This window comes from Wyeomyia smithii, chromosome 1, assembly GCF_029784165.1.
Source record: "Wyeomyia smithii strain HCP4-BCI-WySm-NY-G18 chromosome 1, ASM2978416v1, whole genome shotgun sequence".
Taxonomy (NCBI): domain Eukaryota; kingdom Metazoa; phylum Arthropoda; class Insecta; order Diptera; family Culicidae; genus Wyeomyia; species Wyeomyia smithii.
In genome coordinates, this window is record NC_073694.1 from 26,562,507 (window position 1) to 26,586,903 (window position 24,397).

General features: G+C 43.4%; 2 protein-coding genes across 3 annotated transcripts in view; one reads left to right on the forward strand and one right to left on the reverse strand.

The window, feature by feature from the left end:
* Positions 1 to 2,312: 2,312 nt before the first annotated feature.
* Positions 2,313 to 3,833, forward strand: LOC129719025 (peroxisome assembly protein 10-B). The gene is made up of 3 exons (XM_055670346.1): positions 2,313 to 2,438; positions 2,606 to 2,879; positions 2,933 to 3,833. Exons 2-3 carry the CDS (start codon positions 2,607 to 2,609, stop codon positions 3,542 to 3,544), a joined length of 885 nt encoding a protein of 294 aa, XP_055526321.1. The 5' UTR covers positions 2,313 to 2,438; position 2,606; the 3' UTR covers positions 3,545 to 3,833.
* The window catches only part of LOC129719023 (sushi, von Willebrand factor type A, EGF and pentraxin domain-containing protein 1), a 129,591-nt gene continuing 108,789 nt past the window's right edge, over positions 3,596 to 24,397 (reverse strand). For both annotated transcript variants that reach the window (XM_055670344.1, XM_055670343.1), the window contains exons 2-10: positions 23,014 to 23,190; positions 17,182 to 17,751; positions 16,961 to 17,113; positions 6,370 to 6,696; positions 5,785 to 6,315; positions 5,134 to 5,727; positions 4,719 to 5,072; positions 4,476 to 4,655; positions 3,596 to 4,415 (exon numbers count right to left, since the gene is read on the reverse strand). In XM_055670344.1, the coding sequence (XP_055526319.1) occupies positions 3,901 to 4,415; positions 4,476 to 4,655; positions 4,719 to 5,072; positions 5,134 to 5,727; positions 5,785 to 6,315; positions 6,370 to 6,696; positions 16,961 to 17,113; positions 17,182 to 17,446 (2,919 nt within the window). In that variant the 5' untranslated portion in view covers positions 17,447 to 17,751; positions 23,014 to 23,190 and the 3' untranslated portion in view covers positions 3,596 to 3,900. The remainder of the gene's footprint in view (positions 4,416 to 4,475; positions 4,656 to 4,718; positions 5,073 to 5,133; positions 5,728 to 5,784; positions 6,316 to 6,369; positions 6,697 to 16,960; positions 17,114 to 17,181; positions 17,752 to 23,013; positions 23,191 to 24,397) is intronic.

The following is a 24,397-nucleotide window of genomic DNA, read 5'->3' on the forward strand; positions in this document are numbered from 1 at the left end:
TACGTAGTGCCTACTGAAAGGGGGGTCATCGATTTGTATAAGAAAAAGCAGGTATTTTTTCAAACACAAATTCAGCCGGATATATTTTTATTATCCGATATGTTTACCCGAAAAAATAACTTCAAAAAACCTTAAAAGTTACTGTAATTGTCCATGGTTATGCCGTAATTTAACTATGTTTTACATTGTAAAACATCAATTTGACATTAAATATTACTGTCCAGAACAATAAAAATATTGTTTTGCAATTTTTACCATGAAAAGGGGGGTTGTTATGTATATAAAGTGCATAACAACCCCCTTTTTTCATGGGCTGTCCACCTTCCACGTGGAGAGGAAAATCGACATTTTAAAGCCCGCCGTCCCCACGCGTGGAAACAAACCCCCCCCCTCCCCCTTAGTTGTCCTCGTGGACATTATTTTACAAAAAAAAAATACAAACGTTTTTTATTTTGTGGTTTATTTAGGGATTAAACGTAAATAATCCCAGCATAGAATAACAAAAATATTTTTTTCTAGATTCAGCTTTTAACACCGAAGACCAGAAAAGCCTAGAATGAAATGAAATTAAATTAAATTTAGTCTAAAAGGGCTAAGAAACGCATCAGAAAAAATACATTATAATTTTTGCTGTAAATGGCTTCGAAGTTGGAAGAGACTAAAATCAAAAATTACATCCAATGTTGCAGCAAATTTTTGTGAAAAATAAATTGAAATGTTGATCTCATATTGGTTGATACAAAAAATTTAATAACTTCTCTTCAAAACCCAACAAACAAATCAAAATAATTGCCGCAGTACTTGCAAACGACTTTATAGTCTAACTAAATAAATTTATTCACAATTTATGCTATGAATGATTGATAACATTTATAAACGCAAGAAAAATAACACAGTAGACTTCGAAATCTACTCTAGAATGACTTCTAGCAAAACAAAATTGGAAGCCAAACAGAAAACATAATTTAAAAAATTTATGAAACCATTAAATAAAAAATTTTTACAGGTTAGAAAAGATTTAAAAAACAACGAATATCGAAAATTGAACTCAAAATACATAAAACCGTGTCGACAAGCAAACTGACTGAAACTGTTATAAACAGAAAGTAAAAAAAAACAACAAATTAACAAATAACAAATTTCACAAATTCTCAGAAAAACTGGAAAACCCTAAAAATAAGTAGCACCAGGAAAATGCCAAAAACTACTATCAAAAATTTATCCCAAATTAACCTCAAATGACTTTGAAACGTGTCTAAAAAGATAAAAAAAAGCATACAAAAGTTTATGCAGGAAAACTTCCCTACAATTCGGCAGCAGTGGAAAAGAAAAAAAAAATGAATATAACTTGAGTGACACGTTAAGTAAAACAAAACAAAAATTCTGAAAACGCAGCGAAGGCTAGAAAAATTGAAAATTTTTCTCAAACCGGATAAAACCTTTCTTAACCTAAAAAAATTGTTGTAGCGAGAGGAAAAGTCCAAAAATAAAATGATTCTAATTAGAATTAATTCAGCCTAATGGCTGGAGGGTACTTCTAAATAAAAGAAAAGACCAAAACGGAAATTTACTCCAAATTTGGTTAAAAGTGATTCAATAGATAAATGAGACTTAGCATAGCATAGCATAGCATAGCATATTTGATCGCACGTGTGTTGCCCGCGATAATTCAATCCAGCTTTTTACGCACCATAATGGCGGTCGCTATAATGCGTGTTCGTAATATGCGAACCTCTCTGCTTACGTCAGATTTGCGATTTCTGAAAAATTGGCAACACAATTGTTGCCAGATATATTTTTCTTTTGATAAATTGTATGGAGACTTCAAACTGACGTAAGCAGAGTTGTCAAAAGGGTGGGTAATTTATTACGAACTTTGCATTATAGCGTCCGCCATTATGGCGCGTAAAAAGCTGGATAGATAAATGAGACTTTTAACAAAACCCAAATTTAACTGTGAGCATAGTTGAAAGTGCCTGAAAGAGTGAAAAATATAAGAAATATGGTTTTAAATTATCCTATAAAAACTTTAAAGTTCTTCTGTTAACAAAAGAGATCAAAAAAATTCTAATTTACCCGAAATTCTTTTCTATTCTTCCGTGGACAAACGTGGACATTTGCGTACCCCCTAGCCCCCCATAAGTTGTCCACGTAGAATGTGAACAGCCTCTTAACAGCAGTTTTTTCGGGTGGACTCTCATAATATAAATTTTATTATGGCAGCGCTGAACGAGCTTGGCAGTCAGCGCTGGAAATGCCCTTAGCCGAGTATCTTTTTCCAGTTGTTCCATACAAACTCGCAGCACTGTTCTAAGTGTCAACAAATAACAACAGAAAAGGTATTTTGCGCGATGCTCCGGGTTTCGCAAGATTCTTATTTTGAGAGTAAATGTCTCCATGAAACGCGGTAAATTTAACTAGCTTAGTGTAATAATAAGGTAAGAAATGATTGTTGAACGGATCTAATAGTTTTGTCATCAATTCATGAGAGAAGAATCAATTTAAGTTTTTGGATACAAAAAGCATTTGTGGTATCGCGTTTATAATTCACACATAGGTGGCGTGTGAGGATAGGAGGTAAAATATGGTTTAATTTAATTTGCAGCATGTCCCTGTACCATGCGAACGCAGGCCAGGCGGAAATCATCCGCACCATCCAGAAGGATGAAACCTACGTGGAGGAAATCCGGGCCCAGCTAAGTGACACCCTTCTACTAATCAGCCAGAAAAACTGGTTCAAATATCAGCACCTGTGCAAGCTGATAGCGGAGGTCCTGTACCACCACTACGCGATCGTGCACAACCTACAAACGCTGGGCGAAGAGTACACCGGAATTATCCAGGTGGACGCGAACTATGTGATGCTACCTAACAAGGCCGTAAGTTGATTTGAATTCACTTTGCCACCTTTAATAACGGGGCTTTCTTTCAGTTACAAATCTTCGCCATCCTGCTGGAGTACGGAGGCGAGCACGTGGTCGAGCGAATCCTAACTCGGCTGCAGATGGCCATCGATCGCAGCGACGAGCTGCTACCGAAGGCGAAAGAAAATTTCAACCTCACGCTGGACGCAATGAAGTTCATCATTCCGTACGTGCGGGGTTTTCACACCAGTCTGTTCTACATTTCCGGCGGAAAGTATCACATCTCCAAACGCTTGACGGGGATCAACTACGTGCTAATCCGGAACTGGTTGAAAGAAAATCACTCGATATACGGCTTCCGGGTGCTGGGGGTGGTCACCCTGGCACAGCTGATTCTTTCACTGGTGGTCAAAGCGAAGGCGTACTGGAAGAAGTCGAAAAGCGTTTCGACTGGGGTGGCGCGAAAACGACCAGCGGAAGCATCGGAGTCAAGACGTGCCGCAAGTGGACGGAAATGTACCCTCTGTCTGGAGGTCGCGATGGACCTCAGTGTAACTCAGTGTGGGCATCTTTTCTGCTGGTCCTGCATTCTGAATTGGCTTGACGAACGGCCGGTTTGTCCGATTTGCCGGGAGGCCATCAAAAAGTCACGTGTTGTGAAGTTGCAAAACTTCTCCTAGAGTGGTTTTGCAGGGAGTCGTTTCACTTCTATGAAATGAAAGGTGAGCGGGTTAAGTTTGATTATATTTAATATGTACAATATACCTCGGAAGCACTTGTTTCGAGTCCGTTTTTTTTTCTTGTTATAATATGCTAAGTTGCTAGCTGTTTAGGGGGGGTAGAATTTTGATGGTTTTTAAAACGAAATATTTACACAAGCGAGGCAGACGCCCGCAGTATTCTTGAATAGGATGGCCTAATAAATTAGTATTTTTGGACGAATAAAATTTTTCTCTTGGCTCTTTTCTAGGCATAGTCTTTCGGTATACAAACTAAATAACCAAATTCTTTACGATTAATAGGTATGAAAGCGAATTTATCGCACGCTAACCCCGTTGATGGTGATGACATTCCCCCTGGCGGTCGGCTCCGGTTCGTACACTTCGTCGTTGCTGCGCATCTCATACGGGGCATCGTAGAACTGCTCATTTGGTATCTGATCGTAGATGTTTTCGCCCCCATTCATGTGCCTACTGCTTAAGCTATTATTATTGCTTACGTTAACATTACTACTATTTAGTCTACTGGGAGGAGGTGGATGCCCATTGGCACCGCCACCGGCCTGGAACGTGTTAAACGTTACCAAATTGCCCCGATTCGGCAGATCAAAGTTATGCCGCCCATTCTCCAGTGATGAGTATGACATTACGGCCGCATTCTGTTCGTCTTTGTGCTCCGCCGCTTGGACGTTCTCCGTGTTTTTCACCGGGCGGGATTTGTTCCGATGGAGGAACAGCACGCCGATCAGGATCAGCAGGATGACGATGATGGCGGCTCCGATTGCGATACCGGTGCCCAAGCTGTTCGTTTCCTGGGCATCGTTGACTATCACTAAAAGCGAGAAATGGATTATGACGTTTGTGGTTTTTTAGAGTTTTTTAGGATACATACACTCGCAACGCGGTTCCTCACCGCTCCACTTTCCATCATCCATGCATTTTCGCAAGTACGGACCGATCCGGTTGTAGTGTGGGATGCAGTGATACTCAGCCGATCCACCGTAAACGGTGGATTCGTTCACCACGATTACCCGTCCGTTCTCGATGTCAGCCGGTCGACCGCAATCAATTACTGTATCCAAAAACCAAGAAGTGTTAATCGTATCAAAACAAAAACTTACACAAAACTACTCACATTTGCACACCGGATTCCGGCCGGACCAAACGCCCGAAAGCTGACACGTCCTGGTACCGTTTCCGACCATGTACCGACCCTTGGCACAGTTGAATCTGGCAGTCGTACCTACCTTCCGGCTGCCGAGATCCACCACCAGATTGTCGGCCATGTTCGGCTCGTCACAGGTGATTTCCACACAAGCCGGAGTCTCGTGACTCCAGCTGCCGTCCTCCATACACAACCGCCTGGAAACACCATCCAGCTTGTAATTATGGTTGCACTCGTACAGTGCTGCCGCTCCGTAATAGGTGGCGTTGGTGGCCAACGTAACCCGGCCGTTGTTGGTCGTGGCAGGCACGCCACAATCGACGTCTAAAATTGACAACCAAGCAGTTAGTTTCGAAACAATCCCAAAACAGGAGTAACAACTCACAAACACACTCCGGAATCTCGCCACTCCACAGCCCATTCTCTTCGCACGTTATCAGTGGCTCTCCAACAATTTTGTACCCCCGCTCGCAGCGGTACTTCGCCAGGGCACCGATCTTGTAAGTTTGCACACTGTTCGACGCCAGGTCCGAGGTTCGAATCAGCGTCCGACCGTACATCCGATCGTTTCCGGTCACACTCAGAATACTGTGCGGGGCAAAGGTCGGTTCCGGGCAGCGTATCTCTTCGCAGCGCGGCGCTGCGTCACTCCATAGGCCCGTCTCCTGGCAGGTTCGCTTTGGAGTGCCGCTCAGACGGTGCGAGTTGGAGCACGAGTAGAAAACCTCCGAACCAAGGTAGGTGGTGTTCTGGGCGTAACGATGCGATCCGAACGGAATCGGTGTTAGTGGTCCACAGTCGACATACTCGCAGTCCGGTGCATCCCCACTCCAGTGCCCCGACTCCAGACAGGTGAGGGTGTCCTCCCCTCGCAGGATGTGGCCTGGATCGCAGTGGTACTGAATCGACGAATGAATGTTGTAATCGTAACCGACGACGTAGGATCCCGGTGGGACGTGTGGAGTCTCGCAGGTGATCACTGCAATACAAATCATTTAAGCTCAGAAGAAAAAAAATGAGTTGAAATACTACTTACGCTCGCAAGCAGGTGCACTACCAGACCATTTACCATCCTTGCTGCAGTAGAGCTCCTGTGGACCGACCAGCCAGTAATCGTCATCGCAGAAGTACCGCACAATCGAACCGACCGTGGTGGAATCGTTAACCAACAGCAAATTACCCCGGTCCGGTCGGGCAGGCATTCCACAATCCACGAAGCGACAAACCGGCGTCTTGCCGGTCCAGTTTCCACCCAGTCCGCAGGACAGTATCGGTTCTCCAATCAACACGAAGCCATAATCGCAGGAGTAAATTGCAGTAGAGCCGGCACGCCGGCCGGATACTTTCATGCTGCCGCCCTGGATGGGCGGTGGCTCCGGACACCAGTCAATCAAGCATTTCGGCTCCGTACCGGACCACCCTTCCAGAGTGCAAGTTCGATTTTCGTTTCCGATTAGAGTGTAGTTTTCGTGACAGCTGTAGCTGGCCGTCACCCCGAAGCTGGTACGCTTTTCCGACAGGAAAATGCCACCGTGATCGATGTTCGGTAGACGCCCGCAATCCACGTCTTCAAAATTTAATAACAATTATCTAAGTTAAAACCAACCAAAAATCAACCTACATTTACACGTTGGAGGTTGTCCACTCCAGGAGCCCGTCTGCTGACAAAGCCGCTGTGCGGCACCAACCAAGGAATGGCCCACCGGACAGCTGTAGCTGATGTTGGCTCCGATCGTGTAGTTCTTGCCCACAATGGTCGTATTGACCAGGGCGTCCGGTGATCCACAACTCAGCGGGTTGTGCTGGCAGATAAAGTTCAGATAGTCCAAATTACAACCAACATCGTTCCACAGCCAGTTCCGACCGCCGTCCAGTACGACACAGTTCTGTTCGCCGTTGTAGTTGTTCGGTTGATCCTTTCCCCAGGTTGGCTTCAGTACCGTGTCACCTGTTCAGATGAATAAAGTGACTCATTATATAATTTTAGATACACAACCCACAGTATGGTGACTCCAAACAAATGCTGACCAAGCGAAAAATGTCTACAAATCAAGGAAAGTACATGGCTTTCATAAGGTTTGGGGGTGCTGACGCCCAATTTAATATTATTTGTGCATGAAAATGCATATTTTTGTCGCCAGGAGAATTTTCATACTTTTTATATATTACTTGTTGGTCAAACAGTTCCCACTAGTGAACCTCTGCCTCAGCCCACTAGTGAACCTCTGCTGTCAGCCAAAAAATCTTGTTCTTGCGAATGAAGAAAAATTTAAGAAAAATGTTAGAGAGTTGTGGTTTCGGAATAAGATCTTTTGAAAAATCGCAAGATTTCGAAGACACATGATCGCTGCAGGAATATCAGCAGAGGACGTTCTCAATCGAAGTTCACGTGGAATACTCGCATTTATCGTGGAGTGGGATTTTGTATTATTTTGAATAACATTCAACCTTGAATCCGTTCCCAGAGGAGGAAAGGGTGTACAGTTCCGCACTGGGTGCAGAAACTCCACTCGACGACGGAAAGACCGGGTAACCAACCCCGGTGGGACTGCTGGTCACATGCTGACAGAAGGCGGAGCTTCTTTTCTCGAAAGGGAGTTTCTTGGGATCAAAACCGACGGAAGCGTTCTAAGTAACGCAGTGATAGTGTCCGGGACTTAAAACAATGGCACTACGATGGTCCTTCTGCGACATAGTGGAGTTGGTCGCTGACTTTGCAAGCCTGCACCGTTGAAAAACAACACCAACAAACGCAATAACGTCAATTACGGAAACCGGAACAATCGGCTAGGACCTAGGCAACGAAAACGGACTAACGATTGGGCCTCTCTTAACTTCCTAGAAAGTACCCGCGTGCTTTCCGAGGAATTGAAGACTTGCAAGTTCAACATCGTAGCGCTGCAGGGGGTATGCTGGAAACGGACGATGGTGCGAATGTTCAGGGATGGTCATACCATCTACCATAGTTGTGGAAGCACACATGAGCTCAGAACAGCTTTTAAAGTGATGGGCGCGATGCAGGCTTGCAAGAATCCATTTACAACGGCTTGTTTACTCAGACGGGTTTCGGTGGTATAAATTCCATGGTGTTTCTTGCAGTTAGTCAAAAAAATTTCCAGCTGGTAGCCAAGAGGAGAGAAAGAATTCTGCACATTCTCGTTGATAATCCAACGTAGTCCGCAATAAAATCCGCAAAAACGTTAAAAATCGCCAAATGAACCGTGTATGATGTGCTCGAACAATTCAGGAAGCGGAAGAGCGTGGATCAAGTGCTTCAAGGTAAGCGTCGTAGTGGAACATATGATCGCAAGCTAAACCAGAAGGTGTTGAGAACCGTCAGAGCAAACCCTGGACTATCATATAATGAAATCGCAAAAAAATACGCTGCTGCTTGCAGTACCGTTCTAAGAATTCGTTTGCGAGCAGAATATCGTTCTAATCGAGCAAGCAAGCAACCAAACTGAACGTTGAAGCAAAGTTTCGTCACCAAAACTCGAGCTCGGGAAATTGTGCCAGCAGGTTTTGACGAAGCACCAAGGATGGCTGCTCATCGACGATGAAACCTACGTCAAAATGGAGTTCGCACACATGCCACCGCGAGTCGACGTGTGGCGATCGCCGAGGACACACAATGCATGTGTGACCACTGACAATACCTAACAGTCCCAGGCCAACAGCGGGAGATAGCCTAGCGGTGGTGCAGGTCGAAGCCACAAAGCCACAAATACCCGGAAGCACCTCTGACGGAGCGAATAGGGCCGCTCACATCACCCAAATGCACTAACCAGTGGGACTGATGCCAGTAAGGTCCCAACTGGTAGTAAAGGGATATGAGTTGGATTTCTTAATGGTACCACGTCTTCTGGCTGGCACCTGCATCGAGCTTACTCAGTAAAGTCGTGTGACAACGGCTTGAAACGGCGAGGTGGTACCCGGCGCAAGGGTCTCCGTCCCATACAATTTGGCTGGCCTTTCAGTACGTTCCGAGTACATTGCTTGGTGGTAACCAGACAGGAGTAGGATCAGATGGTTGTTTCTGACTTGCGCCGGTCGGGGGAGTCATAGCTTTGGCTCTCTACCCTAGCGATGACCGAAATGATGAGCGATGAGCCAAAGGGGTACCCAATAGAGATGGTCGGGTTTGATGTCCGAAACATATTTTTTTCACCCGAAAATATTTTTTTCACAAAACCCGAACCCGACCCGTATCCGGCACTTTCTAAAATTTTCAAACCCGAACCCGACCAGACCCGGGTTTTCATACCCAAACCCGACCTGAACCCGACATTTTCAAACCCGAACCCGAAAATATTTTTGACGTGGGACTACGTCTTTGTTTACTATACTGGGATGCATTCTGTAAAATTGGAAATAAAACTGGCAAATGTTGCGTCAGATTTCAAACGGTAATAACAGCATAACCACATGATGGATAAAACTAACCAATATGTTGTTGGATAGATAAAATGTGTAACAATTTTTTAGTATGCTAGTTATCACTCTAATTTCATTGCTAAGCGGTAAAATTGATAAAAAGTTTCAATAACAAATTTACGCGAACAATGACCCAATTACATGCGAGCATTCCTAGCACAGACGACGCGAATGGACACCATCCGCTCCCTGTGATATTCTCTGTATCAATATCGAAATAAAAATTGACATAGTCCCCCCGTCCCAATAGGTCAATTTATGTTTGCTTCCATGAGCTTAGACTAATATGATGTCTCGAAGGTAAAACTTTTCCAAAAAGTGTGATACAGTCCCCATTTTTGAACAATTTCTAAACCTGCTTTCAGAACGTAATAAAAACTGATGTCTTGGAAGAAAATATGCAGGTAAAGCAACAGTACCATTGGAGTAAAGAGCGCAGGTCTCTCGTCGTCCATGATTGCAGCGATACTCTTCTTTTCGTACATTTCAGCGGTACACTCCTATTCATACTGCAGCGGTACTATTCGTATTGCAGTGGTACACTTTTGTTCGTTCATTTCTATACGTGTACAATCGAGAAAAAACTGCAATGCTGCTGTTGATGGTGATTGAAAGTTTATCTCATAAATATGATTACCATAAATTACTCAACAAGAATTTTTATTTTTTGCAACAGATATTTATTTAATTTTATCTTCGATATTCACCAAATTATCATAGATATTATCGAAAGAGTAAATTCCTAAATATATACATTTATAGAAGAGTAAGGGTCTGCGCTTGTGATTTTTTTGTTTATTTGCTAAGATTCATTCAGAACATCTTTTTACATTTCAGACAAAACCATTCATTATGATTACGTCAGTATTATTGGATTTGGTTTTTTTGGGATATTGAGTTAATTCTGGCTTTGACGCATTACGAGAAATTTTTGGTGCTTCCTTAACAAGCACGATGTGCTTGTGCCTTGTCAAATACATGTGGTTTGCACAAAAATATACTACGGGCATAATAACGTCAGATATAAACGATGTTCTTTCGAATGTTGTTGAATATATTTCAAAAATTTATTTCCAGGGGAGGCTGAAAATAAAAATACGTACAGTCGCATGGCAAACACATTGATTCTGTCTGCAGACTCTGTATATTTTGTAACAAAAAGTCCCCTAATTACAGTGTTTAGTCCCACGTCACCATTTCATACAACCCTAGGGCTGTATACCTTGTAGTATTTTCACAAAACCCGAACCCGACCCGTACCCGGCACTTTCAAAAATTCTCAAACCCGAACCCGACCCGAACCCGTCGGGTACGGGTCGGGTTCGGGTTTCGGGTTTGAAAACCCGAAACCCGACCATCTCTAGTACCCAATTAACAAAAAGATGAATCCATCAAAACAAAAAGTGACGGGTGCGGAAATACTACCAAATCCCTTCGTGCGAGGTGGCATCCAGCGGTCTTCACAGAAGAAGGCGGAGACGGATGCGGCGAAGTCTGGAGGTGGAAAAACGGCAAATTCATCTGTGTCCACACCATACATACCGGTAGTCCTTGCTAGTCAAGGCCGTCGAAAAGTGCGTGGAGACGCAGCCGAGAGCAGGGTTGCCACATTCATATCTGTATTTTTCTTTGAAAATATTTGTATATCTGTATCTCGGGCCAAATAATCTGTATTAAAAATCTGTATGTTGGATGGGAAAATTTTTACTTGCAGTAAATATTTAAACAAATTCATTCTTCTCTACGTGATGTTTATACAGGTTTTTGTTAAATTTATTTTTGAAAGTTTTCGTTAATCTAATATTTGTACATACCTCCTCCTTGGTTTGCAACGTAGCTTTCAGCTTTTAAAATTGAGATCATTGGCTTAGGGGCCATGCAATTTCTGGTTTCAACTATTTATTAAAAGTATGCGTCCTAAACAAGCAGGAGAGTGTGGATTTATTTAAAAAATTCTCACAAATGATCTGTAATGGAAACTTAAAATTACCATCCCGCCTAATGGTGTTCAACAGCTCAGACCAAGTTAAATCATTTGTTTCAACAAATCAATAAATCGGAGTACCATCGATAAAACCAGGAAGGAGCACGAAGAACTCGTAGCTCGAGTGGAGGACGACTGCATCTAAAAGAGTGCAGACAGACGCCCCCTTGTTCTCGGCGGTTTGCTCTACGGGGTAGGTCGCTAAGCGAACGAAGCAGCCCCTGGGAGAAGTGGCCCTCGGGAACATCAAGAAACGGTTGGTTGTGCTACACCCACCGGTTCAAGGTCCGCCGGGAAACCGGCCGAGGCGGGGGCTACGGGCAACCCTTGGATTACCGTAGAGGGTAGGAAGCGTCAGGAAAGTGCGACGCGCTAAGATGGCGGAGCGGCCAGAGGACCGGGCCACTCACCTCAGAGGTGACTCCAGCTTAAAAACCTGGACGAAATTACCGAGGGGTGCGTCATTGCACAAGCCCTTAATGCGAAGTGTGTGGTGGAGGTGGCTAAGGAGTCAATTCGCCTCCGAAAAGGTCCGGCGGGGACCGACTAGCGTCGGCGGATGCTAAACTGGCCCTGAAGGAAGACAAATTGAAGGTCGGCTGGTCTGTATGCCCCCTGAGCATACTACAGCAACCGGACATTTGTATATTTATCCTTCATCTTCGATAATATCGTACAGACTGGTTTTCTTACGTTACATTTCTGATTCTATTTTTGAAACTAAAATCAAAAAAATCACAAACGTCGTTGAATCCTCTTAGGCAGGAACTGAGCGGATTCTTATAGCCATAGCATGTCCTGTAGCCGGGTATGGAAATCATTATTCTGTATCGCAACTGGCGCTAGGGAGCGTTCATTTGAAGTTTCAGCAGAAGCTCTGAGCAGTCAATATTATTTGTTAGGACGTCGAATACAATCAATTTTCAAAGTTTTAGTCGCCTTGTTGAGAGTAATTCCAGGTCAATTAAACGACATCGTTGTGGGTAGTCGGGCAGATGTACAGGATCATTCCACGGTAGACGACGAAGAGCAAAACGTAAAAAGCATTTTTGAATTCGCTCAATGCGAATAACCGGAGAGGTATGGTGCGGGGCCCATACAGGAGTACCGTATTCTAGAACACTGCGTACTAAAGCACTGTACAGTGTCTTGAGCGGGTACACATCAGTAAATTGTGAAGCATTGCGGCGAATGCATCCGAGGATCGAGAAAGTTTTGGCGCTAATGGCGGAGATGTGTTGGTTGACACCCAAGTCGCGGATAGACTGCACACGGTCCAGTGGAGTAGTGTCGATGTTGTACAGATGATTGATCGAATTATGACAGCGACTAAAACTGAACACTTTGCATTTGTTAATGTTCACGTGCATCCTGTTTTGCTGGCACCAACGTAAAAGAATATCGATATCCATTTGTAAACACATGCAATCCAACATGGACCTAATAACTCGGACGATTTTTAGGTCGTCGGCGAAAAGCAGCTTACCAGCAGAAATCGGAACTGGAACTCCAGGCGGGAGCGTGCAGAGTTCACTTGGACGAAAGCCATAAAGCTGCAAAAGTTCTTTCATTCAGTGATCGATTAGACAACAGCGTTACCCATCAGTGACTCGGCTTACTTTTTTAATATAATAGGAGCTAATCCATCTGTTCCAGCTCCTTTCGATTCGTCAAGTTTAGTAAGCGCTATGAACACATCCTCACGAGCAAAATTGGAAAACGGTAGACGGACGTCATGAGTAAGTACGTGTTGAAAACAACCAGGGTGGGGTTGGGACGGCACTGTGTTAAACACGCTTTCAAAAAAGCACGAAAAAAGGTTTGCGGAATCTGCGCACACCCGGCAGTAGCTGCTTCGTAAATCACACCGTCCGGCACGGGATTACTAGCCCTTTGCTTCCGGTGTTTTGAGCGAGGACACAAGTCCTGGACCTGCAAGGGGTCCGATAGGAGCCAGCTGTGCAGGCGATGTAGTGGTGCAATCCCAATTGTATGCTATGTTCCGGCTACACCAAGTAGCCACTGAGTCGTTGTCGGATATCGCCATCGTATAGGACGCCTTTCGCATCCCCCCCAGAAACGGTAACTAGGTTGCGGATAGGTCCAGTATGGACGACGAGCAGGTTCCCGGTTCAAGAGGTTGTTTAAACCTCAGAAGAAGGGTACGTGGTTGCCCAGGTGAACGAAGTGTTCTACTGCAGTTGCTATGCTCATCGTGGCGGAGCACCGGTCTACCGAAAGGTTCATCCAAAATGTCGACCAGTTATCCATGGAGCTAACAGGCCTAACGCCGTTGGAGGTGCCGGGTGACTTCAACGTTTGAGCTATTGAGTGGGAAAGTCGCTCTACGAACCAGAGAAGTCAGATCTTGTTGGAGGTTTTGGCAAAGCTCAACTTAGTTTTGGCCAACGTTACGAACAATGTACATAGAGCAGGAATGGTGGGGAGTCGATCATCGACGTGACGTTCTCCAGCCCAGGACTGATCAAGAATTGGAGGGTAGACGATGGTTACACTAATAGCGACCACCAGCCGGTCTGCTATGGTTTAGACAACAACGAGAGGCGGCAAGCGACGGGTTTAGCCAACACCCCGACCGTCCGCGGGTGGAAGACATCGCATTTCGATGCCAAGGTATTCGAAGAGGCAATGATTTGGCTCCGCCTGACCGCTGACCAACTAGTTGCCATACTATCGCGGGTGTGTGACGCCACCATGCCTAGGAATGGAAAGCCACCGGTGCAGCGTGCGCGAAATGAAGAAGAGGACAGAGCGCCGCGTAGCATTCGGTTATGCAAGATCGATGTTGGAGAGTACGATAAAGGCAAGCAAGAGGGCTTGCTTCGATACGTTGTGTGCGAGGGCCAATGCGAATCCGCGGGGTGACGACTACAGGATCGTAATGACCAAGACCAAAGGCGCGCTGGTGCCTGTAGAGCGATCATCAGCCAAGCCCTTTGCCTCCGGTCGAGTCGAGTCTCACGCCCGATGTTCCAGTATCTCAGACACAGACCAGGGATGGTCGGCCAGCCAGCCAACCATCCAATCAGTGACTGATTTTGTTTAAAAATTCATATTCTGCAGATAAATTTAGATATGTGACATTCTTGCTTGTAACCGCAGCTCCGTAGAGGCCGGTTGAGAATTTTCTCGCTAGACCGCTCACAGTGTGTGCTGAGGCTCGAGGGACGCAGACCAGAGGATTATTAGAAACTTGTGATTCCTTTTGTTTTCGTCGTGTGAAGGTACGGCAATGCACCCACAAGACAGAATTGGCCGAAACCTATCCACTCAGCTTCCGTCTAGTGTTTACAATATAGTTTTAAAGTTATCATCATCATCAGCGCGAAAGATTAGCAAATATCTGATTTATTGCAAATCCCTACGGACATTTTACTCGTTTGTACATTCCGATTTTATGGTTTTCCACATAAACAATTTTTAATTAAATAATTTTCAAAATCCCGTTGGCTCCGTTACTATAGTTGCATGATCCATGACAACTAAATTTTGATTTTGTTCTTGCATTCTTCAAATAATTTTCAAACTCGCTTTTGTTGCATATGCGTATTTGCATTTTTCTTAATTATGAAGTTTTCAAATGCATGAAGCTTTGCCAATTCTTCTAACACTCGCTTCGACAACAAAGAGAGAATCGGCGTGAAATGTCGTGTGCCCGAGTGCCTGCGTCGGTAGCAGGGAATAGAACGGTCGTGCATAATGCCTCGGTGTAAACGCGTGTCCGGCGTTGTTTAAACGCGTGTTTCCGGAACATTGTGGCTTAGCGTGGTATAGCCAGATATTTGTTTACTTAACCGTTTAGCCGAAGATTTCATTCGGTCGATAAATATCGTGATTACGGGAATGCGATGTATACCTCCGAAAAAACCGCGCCGGTCAATGTGCGCTTGCTTCCTCGAAGGTACTCGGGTTTTGGTATTGTCAAACAAGTCAAATACTCACCGTTCATTTTCATAATAAATCGATAATAAACTAACAAAAAAGATACTCATTGTTTGTCTTCGCAATAAGTTTACTTCGCGCGCAATACTGTCCGACTCAGTCACTCATCCCGGTGACACAACCCTTCCTTTTCGTCGCAGTCGTGGAGATGCAGAGGTAAACTCGGTCTCCGACAAAAACGACTATTACACCTTCTTCCTTACAACATTCTTCTTCAAAAGCCTGTGGGCGTCATAACAAGTGCCGAGAGGGGTGAAACAACAGTGATAACGGTGCTCATTACGGGAGTCACTTCACGGTGAACTCAGAGTGAAGTGAATAAAGTCCTATTACGGGACTCACGCAAGCGAGAGAAACGTCGCAAAGTGACATGGGTTATTATGAGTGTCATATCACTGATGTGAAAACGGAAAAAGTGACGTTTCTCGTGGAACTAATTCACTACCATTTTGAATGGTGAAATGATTTCACGAAGATGAAAAGGTTTAAAAATCGATTGATTTGTGATTTATTGATAATATATATCGGATTTATTTTCCAGTAACAAGACAAATCACTGATTTTTTGACAAATCATTGATTTTTTCATTGAATCGACTCTCTGGGACTTACCAATTTTTGAGCTACGGCCAATGGAACGTAAGAGAAGAATTTACCTTCCAATTTTGTTTAGCGGTAGGACGCTCGAAAAATGTCCTCATACACAATTTCAGTTCCATCAACTTTCTAGAACCTAGAAATTTTTGACCTGAAAACTCCCTCATTTTACTTATCCTGTTCTCATTTTCACTTCACTGTCAATCTCATTTCACGGAGCTTATTTTTGTCTCCTCATTTTAGGTGGAATCGGGAATAGCTCTAAAAAACTAAAGTGAGCGTGAGAGTGAAATTTATTTCACCGTGAAGTGACTCCCGTAATAAGTACCAATGTGTATTTGCGATTTCGAAGACCCTACTTTTGATTATTGGAATTGATTTACTGATCTGATATAAATTTTTTAAATGCACTGCATCTTGTCAATAACGTTTATGAAAAAGTTTGTTGCGAACCTCAAGTCATATGTTATCTAAAACATTTTTCCGTGGCTTATGTTTTCCGAGAACATACAGAATCTCAATTATGATGTCACATTATCAAATGTACGAAAATCCTGTAGATTGTAAACATTAGATTCTGGGTATGATTTGAATCAGTGTATAAACGCTGTAAACTCCGCAAAACTGTGCGACTCGTTCCAACTGTTTATTCATACGGTAGTTTTTGAAACGTTTTTCTTCTGGAAACCAACAAAAATACGTGGTCATAGGAGAGAGTAGGTTGCTTGACCAAAAATGCACGATGAGCCTTAGAAAGGTGCCATATTTTATTGAAACACAACCACTTGGCATAAAAACAGCCCCTAAGAACTTTTCTCCACACTCAGAGGCTCCGAAATCGGTGCCCATGGGCGGCGCCTCGACCTGGCAAACGCCGTATGGAAATGCAATCTTCCAATTCAATTGTTTTTCGTTGAATGGCGGCCGCTGGCAGTATTGTTGTTGTTACTTTTTTCGCAAGCCTCCACTATCAATGCGATATGTGATGATGATGGGTGATGCGTACTGGATGGGATGAAGGAGCATGGGAAAAATTCTCAGCATTGTTCGCCTTCCGAACGGCATCGATTGACGCCCTCGAAAGCGAAAACGAGATGAGTCCGAAATATATTAATATGGGACTCATAACTGCAGCAGCGGTGCATGATGCACCGCAAATTGTTTGCAAATTCGTTCCCACAACTAACCTAGAGAAGGGTGGGAGGGAAGAGATATAACGGTACTTTAGAGCTTACCATTCACCCACTTCCATGTGCGGGCCGTGATGCCGGGCTCTTTCTGGGCACCGATCCACACCAGTTGCGTCCGCAGGTCCGTCTTCCTTCGCTCGAGCTCGGAGATGATAAAATCCGTCGTCGCACCTCGGAAGTCGTGAATTATGTCGCCACCTAGAACCAAGAAACAATTTAAAACTAGTAATCAGCTGAAAGTCCCTTGCCCCTCGCCATCTACCTACCATGTGAACGACAAACTTGTCGCGCCTTGTCGAAACTCTCGCCTCGGGTGATATGAAACTCGTAGCAGGTCTTGGCGAATGTTGTCAGCACGGTATCCGCGTTGAGACTCGGAGCCGCGCACCGATCCGGCGAAAATTCATCATTCGAAAACACCTCCACCTCGCACAGGCTCAGGCTACTCTCGACGCCCACCAGTTGGACCGTCACGAACTGTCCGATCAGTGGCCGCGCGCAGGTGAAACTCTTCGTCGTACCTTCGTCCATAGTGCCCGGATACCATGCGCACAGAGGATTCCGTTGCAGATCGGAGCTACTATTACCGACTCGAATCTCCAGATCCTGCAGGGGCTGATGACCACAACAGCCACGGGTCGTAATCCGAACAACTCGCACCGCTTCCGGGGTCAGTAAATCCACCCGCCACCACGGTGATGCTTCTTTCTGCGTTTCCGAGCATTCCTGCCCGTCCGGGTTCTGGTTGCCCGGTTTGCCGTCGTTCGCCAGGCCCGCCGGCCCAGAACGGGTCGCGGACGATTGATTTACCGGCTTTCGGAACGCCACATTCGTTCCTGCTCGTTGCGTGTGTTATAGGAGAGAAAGAGAACAGAAGAAAAAACGGAAAAAAACAGTAATTTTAGTAAATTGATTCGATTTGCTAATTTTCAACCATCGCCGGCGTTTCATCATAATTCGAGCCTATTTCGAGGGGTATTACTTAAGCGCATTAAATCAGCGTAGGCACTGAAAATTGTGGTGCCACTTCATGCATGCCAATTTTTGTTTTCTTGTTTTGGTGAAACATAGCAGGCCACGCACTGCTTTGCCATTCTACTTAAGGAGGTTTTTCGAAAGTGTCATCTTTCCCAAAGCTGAGAACAAGAAGCGGTCAGCTTGTTGTAGGTTAGAACAATGCGCAATTATAGCGTGACGATGATGGAGCAACCGAAATGTGTTTCTACGCGAACGGAAGAAAAAGTAGAAAATTAAGCCAATGACCCTCCCCGGCTATTGGATGGGAATGAGCAAAATTAAGAAATTAATCACGCCAATTCTTGGCTGATTGTGATTGTCTTTTTTTCGTGTTTTTTTGTCGTTTTACAGGCGCCAATAGAGGTGAAGACAATGGACAACGTGAATTGATTTTCTCTTGATTTAGTGGCCGGTAATCAAATCACCAACAATGGCGATTTTCACTTCTGGTATACTAAAATATTTGCTTTAATGGAAGCACGATTTTATTTTTATTAAAGAGAAGAAAATTAGCGTTGTCAACAATCGCGGAATCGTGCATGAAAGTTGTGCCCAGTTTTGTCATCTTGAATTATTGTGGACACACTGGTGCGCCCTACAGGAGACCTTTTATAACATTGAAGTGAGTGTGATTAGGACTTCGCAAGAAGTTTAAGATAAAAAATTACCAATTGACATTTTAAACTAGAAATTTAAAAACAAAAAATAGAAAACCGAAAATGCAAACATTATACAAATCCGAATTTGACGAGGACAAAGGTAATTAAATTTTTTTTAGGAAAATACGCAATCCTGATTAAATAGCTAAGGAAATATAAATAAATAAGAGCAAAAGCAAAACAACGTCACGGTGCTTCTCAGACTCTTATTATAAAAAACCATTAAATTAAAAAGTTCTACAAGTTTTCGGCTGAGTTTTCAAGAACTTCTACAAACGAAATTCAATATCTGCTGGTTTACGGTAGATCGATATATTTGCTGAATATTCGTCGAAATATATTGCTGACATTTGTAGAGCAACATGTTAAAAGGGTCTATCTACTTTCATCGATTCTCTTGATTGACTTTTCATTTGTTTAATTGTTCAGCTAAAGAAACTATTCCCAACGTGGTTTTTATTTAAAAAGCTAGATTAGATTCTCCGCTATCAAATGGTGTAAAGGACATATCATGAAACGTGTTTAATTACGCCGAGCTCCATCAGCTGTTGGGAAGTTAGCCGAGATAAATTGTAGAGCAACATGTCAAAAGGGCCTATCTGTTTTGATAGATTTTTTGATCGATCGGTTTCTTTCAAACGCCACGGTTTATTTTGCCAATGTCATTTTTTGCCAGTTGTCATTTTGTTGAATCTTTTATTGCACACTATAAATGCTGAGTCATTGATCTCAAATAACTATAACGTACACTAATGCATCGACAAATGCCTTCTACCTGATGAAAATTTCGGCGAAAGCAAGCCTTCAACAAAAAAAAAGAAAAAAGCTAAAGTAGATATAGTTTTGTGCTTGTGATTGCAGATGCGAATCTAGAATTTGGCTCTGGTTCACAGTTTAATCCGTATTGTCTTTGATTTAGTTCGCAACAAAACTATTAGAGAGATTTAAACATATACTTCTCATCAGGTATTAAAAAGTAACACGATTTTTTTCATGCAATTATGAGTTACTTTTTTCATTGTTTGGGATTCCGGAAAGCAAATGTATGAACAAAAAACCGGGTGCGGTTTGACCTCCGCTGAGACACCACAGGATGCAGCAAATGCAGCGAGGAAGAAAAACTGAATTGTCCTTCCGAAATATAAATGGCCAATTTTTTTGGCTAGTTGGCCAATTCGACATCCACTCAAAAAACATAGAATATCCGCAAAATCATAAACAATATTCTGTACAGTTTATATTTTTCCTAGATGCTATAGACTTAACACAACATTTCCATGTTATGAGTTTTTGCCATAATATTTCCCACAAAAAGTTACAGAACATTTTGACCAAAAATGACCAACTAGCCCCGCTCTACCCTACATACGTATAATCCGAACATAAAGGCCAAAAATGAAAATGATCCCAAATTGAGCTCAGAATGGTCAAAAACCCCTTCTAAAGGCCGGAAAACGCCAATAAGGGAAAAGAATCCCAAATTGAGCTCAGAATAGCCAAAAACCCTTTTTAAAGGCCAGAAAACGCCATAAAGGAAGATAATCCCAAATTGAGCTCAGAACGGCCAAAAACCCCTTCTTAAGGCCAGAAAAGGCCAAAAAAGAAAATGATCCCACAGTGAGCTTACAATGGCCAAAAAGCCCTTCTAAAGGCCAGAAACCGCCGAAAAGGAAAATGATCCCAAATTGAGCTCAAAATGGCCAAAAACCCCTTCTAAAGGCCAGAAAACGTCCAGAATGAATATGATCCAGAATTGAGCTCAGAATGGCCAAAAACCCCGCCTAGAGGCCAGAAAACGCTAAAAAGGAAAATGATCCAAAATTGAGCTCAGAATGGCCAAAAACCCATTTTAAAGGCCAGAAAAGGCCAACAAAGAAAATAATCCAAAAAAAATGGTCCCAAATTGAGCTCAGAATGGCGAAAACCCCAATTTAAAGGCCAACAAAGAAAATGATCTCAAATTGAGCTCAGAATGGCAAAAACCCCTTCTAAAAGCCAGAAAACGCCAAAAAGGAAAATGATCCCAAATTAAGCCCAGAATAGCCAAAAACCCCTTCTAATGGCCAGAAAAGGCCAAATAAAAAATGATCCCAAATTGAGCTCAAAATGGCCAAAAACCCCTTCTAAAGGCCAGAAAACGTCAAAAATGAATATGATTCCAAATAGAGCTCAGAATGGCCAAAAACCCCTTCTAAAGGCCAGAAACCGCCAAAAAGGAAAGTGATCCCAAATTGAGCTCAGAATGGCCAAAAACCCCTTCTAAAGGCAGGAAAACGCCGAAAAGAAAAATGATCCCAAATTGAGCTCAGAATGGCCAAAAACCCCTTCTAAAGGCCAGAAAAGGCCAAAAAAGAAAATGATCCCAAAATGAGCTTACAATGGCCAAAAACCCCTTCTAAAGGCCAGAAAACGTCAAAAATGAATATGATCCCAAATTGAGCTCAGAATGGCCCAAAACCCCTTCTAAAGGCAGGAAAACGCCAATAAGGAAAATGATCCCAAAATGAGCTCAGAATGGCCAAAAACCCCTTCTAAAGGCCAGAAGAGGCCAAAATAGAAAATGATCCCAAATTGAGCTCAAAATGGCCAAAAACCCCTTCTAAAGGCCAGAAAACGTCAAAAATGAATATGATCCCAAATTGGGCTCAGAATGGCCGAAAATCTTTCAAAGAGCTAGAAAACGCCGAAAAGAAAAATGATCCCAAATTGAGCTCAGAATGGCCAAAAACCCCTTCCAAAGGCTAGAAAAGGCCAAAAAAAGAAAATGACCCCAAACTAAGCACGGAATCGCCGAACATCCCTTCTAAAGGCCAGAAAACGGCAACAAGGAAAATGATCCCAAGTTGAGCTCATAATGGCCAAAAACCCTTTCTAAAGGCCAGAGAAGGCCAAAAAACAAAATGATCCCAAAGTGAGCTTACAATGGCCAAAAACCCCTTCTAAAGGCCAGAAAACGTCAAAAATGAATATGATCCCAAATTGAGCTCAGAATGGCCAAAAACCTCTTTTAAAGGCCAGAAAAGGCCAACAAAGAAAATGATCCCAAATCGAGCTCAGAATGGCCGAAAATCTTTCAAAAGGCTAGAAAACGCCAAAAAGAAAAATGAACCCCAATTTAGCTTAGAATGGCCATAAACTCCTTCTAAATGCCAGAAAAGGCCATAAAAGAAAATGATCCCAAATTGAGCCCAAAATGGCCACGAACCTCTTCCAAAGGCCAGAAAACGTCAAGAATGTAAATGATCCCAAATTGAGCTCAGAATGGTCAAAAACCCCTTCTAAAGGCCGGAAAACGCCAATAAGGGAAAAGAATCCCAAATTGAGCTCAGAATGGCAAAAACCCCTTCTAAAAGCCAGAAAACGCCAAAAAGGAAAATGATCCCAAATTTAGATTAGATTTGAGATTTAGTTTGGGGTGTAATTGAAAGCTCAACTTGAATTGGATTGAAAAACAATTAAAGTTTAATTTGAATTGAGTTGAGGGTTGGACTGGATTTGAAATTGGATGAGAAAGTTAATCTGCAATTGGATTTGTGATTATTTTTAGGATCGGATTAAAACTGAGTACAAAATTGGTTTTAATATTTCACTTGATGCGGCTTAGGCCTAGATTTCAAACTGAATTAAAAATTAGATTTTTGCATTAAATTGGAATGTTTAGTATTAAATTCGGGATTTTATTTGGGCTCGAATTGCAATGAATGAAAAAGAAACTTGAATAAGATTGTATAGGATCAAGCCTAAAAATGCATTCTTTTGTCCAACATTACTGCAAATGCTTGGTTACATTGGGAGCGTTTGTAAAAATCTATTCCTCTTAAATACATTGCGAATATTGCAATGTAAGAGTCGAAAAAAATTAATTCAATACATTCAATTCAATCGAATGTTGCCTTGAAGTGATCCTCAGGTAAAAAACTTGAGCAAAAATCATCCATTTCTTTGTAAATCAACCGGAAAGCTTGTTGTTCAAACAATGTATCACCCCTCTGAGGTCATTGGATTCCGAAGATTTCAAGCGAGAAAAAGTGAAACCAAATTAACACGCCGCAGGAGACATCCCTCCACCGTTATTCGGTTCAGGCGTCATTCGCTGCAGCACAAATTGAAACTTGATGAGCGAAACACTTCATCACCTTGATTTGTTCCCAATCGCGGCACTACACTTTGTTCAGATGATTAGTTACACGATTCTTCTTTGCCTGCTTAGCCCTCTGCCGCTCGAAACCCACGATTACAGCTGTCGCTCAATAATAATAGCCTGCTCGGATGAACCAATCGATGAATGGCGCAGGAAATAACAGCCAATTGAAGCGGCAAAGCAACCACGCTACGACGTCGTCGCACTTTTAATCGAAACCCGCTCGAAAGGTGTGAGAAATTTCACTTTTTGATCCACCTCTTCCTGCTAAATATACTCACCACAAAACGGCAGTTCCCGTTCCCAACCCTTGATCGGGTCACACCGGATGGTTTCCGATCCGAACAGCTCGTAGCCGGAATCGCACTCGTACTTGGCCGACCGGTAACCCGGCCCTCCATCATCCGCCGGTTGTATCTGGACGCGCGCATTCGCCGGAATCGCCGGAGGTCCGCAAACTGTGGATGGAAGGCAGAAGAGGAAATAACAGTGTTGAATTAGTAATAGTGAAAAAGCGATTTAATGATTTAATGGCAACGAAGCAGGTGGCCCCGTCGGTGACAGGGCTGGCCAGCGAAGCGTAAACGCATCGCTACTAACCTTGACCTGTGGGGTCCCGATACGAGTTGCGATTAGTTTTTTCTGTGTAAGCAGAATCCACCTACGGTGGGTTGATTGCTTTTAATTGCAGCGTTATTTTTTAGGTTATGAGAACTCGTTCAATCGTTGATTCATGCAACAGCACTTTCACTGTGCACACGAAACGGAGCTTTTATTATGTTACGTTATGCTGAACCAATAAGGGGTGTTAAAGTTAATGGCCCTTTGTTCAATATCACTGTATCCCTTTTTTGAAAGTAGAAGCACTTGACTCGTTTTTTAAGGTTGAGGGTAATCAATCCGGCATCTTTGAAGTGATTCATACGTCAAAGTGAGTGGTCTGTCTTTACTGGACGCTAAACTACGCTCGGCAATGTTGCCATCGCGGGGTTATTAGCGGCTTGCATAACTAGACACCCCCGCTTAGGAAAGGCTAATCAAAGCGTCGGTGCCACGTACGTCGGAGCACACAATGGCATTTGGCCCCGAATCCAAGGCCTACTGTTACTGGTAGTAACAGGTGTGCGGGAAACCGCGCTCCCAAAACAGACGCCGTTCTGCAGCATATTTGACAGTGTGTTGCGGGGTGAAGCGCAGTCAGCTAGCGAGCAATAATTTCGTTTTACTTTCGATTTCAATTTCCAGCCAAACAACGACGCAAAGCGTATTACGTAACCTCTAAACACACAGCACACAAAAGAAGAGCACGGTTATGCGCTTCCTCGTTTCGGGTGCTTCTTCAGATTGTTTTCGGCGGACCGCAGCAGCTTAGACCTCCCGGTGGTCATTATTTCCAGTTTTGTTTTGATTATCGATGGTTTGGGTAAATTTGGATGAAAGAGAAAAAGGAAGGGGAAGGGAGAAGGGTGCACGTTTGGGGTCCCCCAGTGCAGACAGATTTTATATGTGATTAATGTCTAGTTGAATGAATCAGGTTACTGCTGTCTGGTTGATTTCCGAGAAGGTTTCAATAGCCCTTTTTCATCGTGTTTGGACCTTGTTTTCGATTGCGAACCCGCTTATTTAAATGTCGAAACAGTTTAGCTAACCAGAGAGAGTAGGGTT